The sequence below is a fragment of the Gavialis gangeticus genome, unplaced genomic scaffold (genome assembly GCF_001723915.1).
Source record: "Gavialis gangeticus isolate Ggan-Ray unplaced genomic scaffold, GavGan_comp1, whole genome shotgun sequence".
Taxonomy (NCBI): domain Eukaryota; kingdom Metazoa; phylum Chordata; order Crocodylia; family Gavialidae; genus Gavialis; species Gavialis gangeticus.
In genome coordinates this window covers 105,117,978-105,125,814 of record NW_017729033.1, presented here as the reverse complement: position 1 = coordinate 105,125,814, position 7,837 = coordinate 105,117,978, and the positions used below count along the sequence as shown (strand labels likewise).

Below are 7,837 nucleotides of genomic sequence, written 5' to 3'. Positions count from 1 at the left end.
TTTTTTTTTTTTTTTTTTTTTTTTTTTTTTTTTTTTTTTTTAAAGGTAGAAGTATGAGAAAGTGCAGCTCTTGCATTCTTTTTAACAGGAAGTCTCTTCTTGGAGAGTCCAATTAGTCCATATGCTTGCTTTAAGAGATGTTATGTTACTGGGGACTGTCTACCTACAGATACCATTCATTAGTTAATTCAGTCTCAAAGTTCCAAAAAGCCTAACAAAATCATTTTTCTTCTCTGTTAGGTTCTCTCTTTTTTGACTTTATATCGTGAATCCCTTTGTTCTTTAGCTGCACTGAGAGGACTTTTTTAAAAGGTTCACTTTAGATCTTTCATGCTGCAGCTACTGTTTTATTGAGTGTAAGACCCTTAAAACTGTTCAGCCAGCTCCCTTTATAAATATCAGAATCTACAACAAAGTACTCATTATTTTTATAAAGTTTCCATTTTTTGTCAAAAGAGCTCATGCTGCATTTCAGACTTTATTATTATTTTGTTCTCCTGGCTTAAGTTCCCTACGGCCAAAACAGCAGAAGATCAGACCTGCCTGACAGGTTTTTGGGACAAACACTTGTCAAAAAAGAAGCTCTCTTCCCTAAAAATTTCAAAAGCATTAAAACGGAAATGTTTTTACAAACACAGCTTTAAAAAAATTAAGGCAACTGTTGACAGGAAATGTTTTTGTACTAAAAATTGGCTTTTTCTTTTAATTGTTTTCACTTATAATGGAGGTCTAAGTCTGGGTACTGGTATTAGGGACGTAAATATATTTTTAAAAAACATTTGTGTAACCTCCTCTAATTATACTGGTTAAACAATTAGCCAAGAACAAGGCAGCTTGGACACAGTTGCTGCTAGAAGATACCCCCAGCTCCCAGGACCCCTTGACTGTGGGGGAGGGAGGGAGAAGGCAAGTCAAGCCAGACAACACAGACCTAGTGAAGCCCTGCACTGGGAGGGAGGAAGCACCTGTGAATGAGCAGCTAATTGCTTAATTTGGGATGCAGGGAGGGAGGAAAGAAGGGAGAGATGGAGTACCTGTGAAGGATCCTTGCTGCCCCTCACTGCCCCACACTGCATGGGGGGCTCTGCACAAGCCCCCCTGACCCCCTACTCTGCTCCCCCGGTCCCACCATGGCTGCCCCGCCTGCCCCAGCTCCAGCCCTTTAAGAAAAAAAAATAAATAAATAAATAAAACCACCTGAGAAAACCCCCCAGACTCACCATTCCTGCTGGGTGGGGGGCAATCCTCGCTGCCCCGCGCCATGTGGGGGGCTCTTCCGTGAGCCGCCTGAATCCCCGAGGCCACTGCAGGAGCAGTGAGTCTCAGAGCTTTTCTCATTTTGTTTTTTTCCTTAAAGGGCTGGAGCTGGGGCGGGTGGGGCAGCCATGGGGGAGTCTGGTGAGCAGGGGGAAGGTCGGGGGGCTCATGCAGAGCCTCCCACGCAGTGTGAAGCAGTGGGGGGCAGCAGGGATCACCTCCCCACCTGGCAGCACCCAGTGAGTGGGGGTCTTTTTTAAAGCACCAGGAGCTGGGGCAGGCAGAGCAGCCATGGGGGCAGGGCTGGGGGAGCAGGCAAGGGATGGGGGCTGGCAGGGGTCCCCCCATGGTCCCTGCCTCCAGCCCCCACTCACCCACCCCATACTTACCAGCTCCAAGTCCAGCTACAGCTCTGCTGCAGCCACGGGGGACTGTCCAAATCACTGAAGCTCTGTGAATCTTTTTCGAAGATCTGAAGAGCTTCAAATCAATTCATACCTTTTACATGGTCCCCTGATTTTATTTGGATTCAAAGATTCAGCCTCCTCCAACTCAAATCACCACCCAAAGTTTCACACAGCCCTACTGTTTTCCTCTTAGGCTATGTGTACTAGTCCCCCTCGCTACTCCCCTCTTCTCCTCCTCCCTCCTGCCTGCCCTGCTGCCTTCTGATTCCTGCTAGGGCACTGCAAGTCTTCCCTTCCCCACTTCCCTGCCACACTGAGGTGGCCCCGAGCTAAAGGATAATTGGTAAACTATCAGTTATCATTGCACTTATTGGTTAAATGATTAATCATTTAATGTGTCACATAACTAATTGCTATAGACATATCTATGCATTTTTAAGCCTTTGGTAGGCAAGTTACATAAAGAACAAACTTAACCGTCACACAACAGGATTTTGTGTACTAATGCATCATAAATGGGCAAAAAGCAGGGCACCAGGCCCATTATTTTTGTATCTCACTTGTGAAAATTTGCACTAGCATCTCATAAAGCAGGCTGTTACCTACTGAAATTCATGCCTCTCTGAACCAGTTAGTCTCTAAGGTGCCACCTTGCCCTACCTTATTTCCCAAAAAAGTTTAAAATTATAGGCTTCATTTTCCAATGTCCTGCCTCCTAAAATCATAAAATGGTATTGACACATGAGCATGGACCTTTGTGGATTTTTAAAGCACCCCAGGGAACCCAGTAGAACAGCTATAACAATTTCAGGGAAATTAAAGGAAACATTCTAGTAAATAGCATAAGCTCAATTTTCACAAATGGGCTCCTTAATATGACATGCAAAAATACATTTAGATACCCCAACTTCATAGGGATGTAAACTGTGCACTTCCATAGTTGAAACAAATAAGAGTAATCCTATTTAGGACACACAGCATGTGAAAATTAGCCTTCCCAAGTAGCTCCCAAGCTCCCCACCAAAACCTCACAAGAGTATGACAATTAAAATAGTTATGATCAACCTATGTTTCGTATAAATAATACAGAGGGAATTTGACAGTCATATACTGCATCAGGCAACTTGACTCACAGTTCTTCCTAAAATACCATAAAGTAAGAAGAGAAAAATCTGATTTAACACTAAATTTCTTCATGTTTAATGCTGCAAACTCTGGGTTACATCTGGAGGCTGTACACACAGAAATGTAACTGCCCTACTTCTCAATGCAACGGAGGTTTGATGCCTAAGGTTCTGACACGCTGTGCTGCAAAAACATATTCCTTGTTATTATTTTCAGTGTCTCCTTTCTCTCCCAAAATATTTGCTAAAATAAAATATGTAGGTTAATAGAACCAGCTATTTAACGGTTAACTGAAATCACCATCCTCTTCTACAACAAAAAGTACATCTTTTCCATGCAGCAATAATTTCTATGTATTAGAAGTAAAGCAACCACAGCAGGCAGAGTTAATAAAAGAACTGCACTGCTGGTGAATCAAACTCTCTGCGCCGTCTGCTTTATTGTACTGAATAATCAACTACCCAAATACACATAGCTAGTTTTCAAGGATGCTTTACATACTTCAAAATCACACAGCAGATCCTGAAAGGCTGTTGAATTTGGAATAATGGAGGTTTCATGCCCACTGTCAACAGTTCCTACCAAGGAAAAGGTCAGATGGAGTATGTGGCTGTTCAAAAGGGAGCGTTTCTTCTTTAGCAGCATTGCCAGTAACTAAAAAAAACAAAACAAAACAAACAAACAAACAAACAAAAAAAAACCACACGCAGCGCAGGAAAATTCAGTAATGTCATTCTTCTTATGTCAACACTAAAGGCAAGAAGACTTTTCAAACCTTATGAATTTGATTAACATACTTTTGTGATGTTCTAGAATCACCATGAAAAAAAACACAATCAGAATTCTTCACTAACTGGCAGCAAAAGATTGGGTTAGAATCCCAGCGAGCATTCATACTCTAGAACTTTTTGTCCCCAGACAAAGACCAGCAAATTTATAGAAATCTCATTCACTCTAAGGGAGTATATGATCGATTCTCCCAAAAATTGAAAGTCATCTAAAATAGTAACTGATGACATATAACAGTATTGTGTACAACTGACTGTGGGTGCTGCCTTGTTATACCAACCCAACTGGACACAAGTTGAAGGAGTTCTCTCTCACCCTGCATTACATCCATTCATTCCAATGACAGATCAAGTCCCTAGACTCTGATGTAAGCAAAGCAGTATAATGGTTAGGTTTTTTACATTTTCAAGTAATGTGAATTTTTCCTTTTTTGCAATCAAAGAGGGTCACTCTTGTTTATTGCCTTTCATGTTCCATATTCAATAATTTTACTTGACTGACAGGGGATAAAAGTAACTGCTGAGCTAACATGCATCTCATAAATGGAAGGACAAACTATTCATGTATCACATTAACTCACTATTTTGTTTTTAGTAAGTTAGTAGTTTTAGCTATAACTGATTTAAAACTCATTTGCTACTCTTCTTTTAAACCATCCTAAATAACTTACATTATTTAGCTAACAGTGAGAGAATCTTAAGGCAGCTATTTATACTACTATTACAAAAGTCATGGCAATTATAAATGCATTAAAGTATAAAAGAGTACATGTACTCAGGTATACAACAAATTCAATTAATCTGATCTGCTATGTCTGATTTCTCCATACCTGATAACCTTTGATCCTTTCCATTTCTTTACTGGCTAATGGGTTGCTCTTTACCACACATACCAAGGCCTTCACAGCTGCATATAATCCCTCTACATCTGATGCCATGGCTACAAGACCCAGAATGGCAGCAGCTCCACCAATATACTGTAATGTAGTGGCAACAGGCTTAGGTTCAAATGTTCTTACTCCTGTGCACAAGGTAGTAAAAAGTAAATTAATTAATCAGTCTCACTGTTGTACAATATTTATAGTTATTATCATATCTGTTACTTTAAAAAAAAAAAAGCAAGCAATTAGTGAATTCCATCAGAAGTGAAGAGAAGGAAGTAAATTTAGAAGGAACTAAGTACATTTATTTACTTAGTTTAGTGAAACTGCAGGCCCCATGGAAATTCTTTTTTGATATCTACATTATTTATGAACGGGAAGCATTAAAACTAGAAAACACAAATAACTTAAATCAAGGCAATTAATGTAAGACCGTCATTTACGGAGCTTTGTACAATTATACAAGAAAACCATTTAATGTACCTATAAAAAGAGCAAATTGTAATCTCACCCAAATACCCTATCAGAGCTGCCCCAATGGTACGTGCTGGTCCATTCAGATGTCCTGCTGAGTTATGAAGCAGCTTCACTGGAGTGGCATTCTCATGGGAAGAGACAGCCAGCTAAACACGGGAGAAGCTTTTTTATTCTTTGAGAAAAATATATGTGAATTTTTCTCATGTGAGGTCCCTTCCAGCCTCTTACAATCTATGAATACATAGATAAGGTCTGAAATAATGACATTTCAAATATTCCCAAAGAGGCCACTGGCAAAATTTATAATCATTAAATTTTGACTTTACCCAAGATTTCTGCCAATCTTTTTCTCTACTAAACAAAATTATAACAACCCTTACAAGAAGAGCTTATAATAAAATCACCAAGTCATGGACATTTAAAGAAAGGTTTTTTAAAATATTAATTAGTTAGCATCAACTAACTGCAGAAAGTTGGTTTAGTTGATTTTTAGCTTTTCAAATCAGACCCATCATATCAGTGAACCAAGTCAAAGTTAATAGTCACAACTGCTGTTTACCCTAGGAGATTAACCTGGGTCCTAAAAATATTTAGGTACATAAATAGCCCCAATGAAGTCAGCGGAATTACCCATATGTGCACAATTATTAACATTCAAATTTCACAGGATCTGGCAATTCATAATATTACTTTGTCTTACTATAAGCATTATTGTTTCATAACATATTCTTCAATCTTTTCATTAGGAATTAAAACTAACATGTACAAAAAAGTATTAAAAAATTATACACTATATTCTTTTACCCCTTTTCTAGTCATTTGTAGTTCTAAGAAATGGAGCAAAATCCAAGAGCATCACCTAATAAAAAAGTTCAGTGCAGTTTAAAAACTTAAGTAAAAAGGAACAGAAAACACTTTTGGTAACAATGGAAATTGACAGGTATAAATTCAGTAGTCCAATATAATCTGATCCTGGATTCCAACAATCACATCTCCTACCACGCCAAAATGCATGGCAGAACACGCAATTTCTGTGATCAGGGACAAAATTTGTCCAATCATAATTGGGCAACTGCTGGGGCTGGCTTCCTGCAGCTCTCACCACTTAGCAACTTTAAACCAGTGCAGGGGGAGTAGCATGATGCATGGCTTTATGTGTGCTGGTCCAGGGGAAGCTGATGTACTCCCCCTACCTGAGAAGTACCTGCGCACCGGGCAGCCCTGTATGGCACCTATAAACTTGTGTACAGGTCAGCCCCACAGAGGGATGACTAGCATGTGCCTTTAAACCTACCAGAAGGGGAGAGCCCACCGCATGTTTTATTTAAAGTGCCAGACAAAAATCAGCCACAAAGATGTTCCACATTAATTGTGGAACATTTTTGTGACCGATTTGTCATTTTATAGTGTGATAAATTTGTTAAATGTGTGACAATATATAGCAGTTTAGACTCCAAACCTTACACCAGTGCTATCCAACTTCTAAGTGCCCAGGGGCTGCATGCCCTGAAGGCTACACCAATGGGCTTGCATGCTACATGGGTGCCCCCAACCTCTCCCTACTACTGGACACAACCACTCCAACTTCACTTCAGCTCCCTGACCATGGACTTCCCCACTGCACCAAGCTACATAGATACCTCAGCTTCCTCTGTTGTGCTGTGCCAACCAGTGGGAAGGGGGCAGGAAGTGGAATCCAGGAGGGATGGGGAGCCCAGAGACACTAGATGCTTCTGCAGCTGGAGTGATGGCTTCCTTGTGGCCTGCTTGCAGCCCACAGGCTGCCGCTTGGAGAGCATTCACAGCAATAATTAACAACTGAACTAGGAAGGCTTATATGATTAGGATATTTTTTAAAAACAATTATATTCCTGAATTTAACACCGTGAATTTGTAAATATACCTGTTTGGCAATGGCTTTACTGTCTAATTTGTTGTAAACTTTCCTTATTCTTGCCACTGTAAGTGAAGAAACAGAAAGTGCATAGAGGCCAAATGAGACCTTCTCCTCTGGTAACAAAGACACTGGAGAGGGACTGACTCCTTCTGATTTAGAATCTTTACCTTAAATAAAAGAAAAAGAAAAAAAGTACATCAAAATAAAAATTTTACATTGAAACACCTCAAAGTAAATTATACTTCAGAATGATCTCCAAATATAAATTCAATGGCTTGAATTTACACACAGCTAAAGTTGGGTGTTGCCTTCATGTATTTTTGCTCAATCCATACAAGCGTAGATCAATGTAGGTGAATTAAAGGACAAAATTCTGTATACATTTTGATCAGATAAAAAGAAAACATTAACACGCATTTTTCTCCATATTAAAGGTTAATTATATTCAGCTTTACTGACAAATTTTTGCTTTGTGGCTTGCATAAAAATTCTCATTTCCCCCATCTCATTCATTCTGACATGCAGGATGATCAACAGTAACCAGTAATGGATTTTCCCATTCTCTAGGGCTTCTTTCTTGGATTCCTTTCTGGCCTGTAAGAGTAGTCAGACTTTCCTAGATAAGAAGAGGAGCCTGTCACCAAAGCCTGGTTTTATAGAGCTTGGTACGATAATGAATTGGGACCATGACCAAGGAAAAAAATTAGCCAGGAAATGTAATTATTACATGCCTATCTACTGATCTGTGACAACGGGTGCGTCCAGACGAGCGCACACATGCCTCTTGCAGTGTCTCAAACCCCTTTGAGATGCCGCAAGAGGCATGTGCAGGAACTAAAAAAATGTTCCCCCTGCTTCAAGTTTGCAGCACGGGGACAAAATTAGACCCCCGGATATCAGGGGTCAAAAAAAACAAAATGCCCCACAAAACAGAGGGGCAAGGCGTGCATGGAGCAAACACAGGGGTCAGTCCTCCAGAAGAGATGCTCTGGTTTTGGCCAGAGT

General features: G+C 40.0%; 1 protein-coding gene across 1 annotated transcript in view; it reads right to left on the bottom strand.

Annotated features, from left to right (window-relative positions):
• WDFY3 (WD repeat and FYVE domain containing 3) overlaps nt 1–7,837 on the bottom strand; it is a 258,223-nt gene that overhangs the window by 130,800 nt on the left and 119,586 nt on the right. The window contains exons 20-23 of the mRNA XM_019525884.1: nt 6,839–6,999; nt 4,970–5,081; nt 4,408–4,598; nt 3,291–3,443 (exon numbers count right to left, since the gene is read on the bottom strand). Coding sequence (XP_019381429.1) covers nt 3,291–3,443; nt 4,408–4,598; nt 4,970–5,081; nt 6,839–6,999 — 617 coding nt within the window. The remainder of the gene's footprint in view (nt 1–3,290; nt 3,444–4,407; nt 4,599–4,969; nt 5,082–6,838; nt 7,000–7,837) is intronic.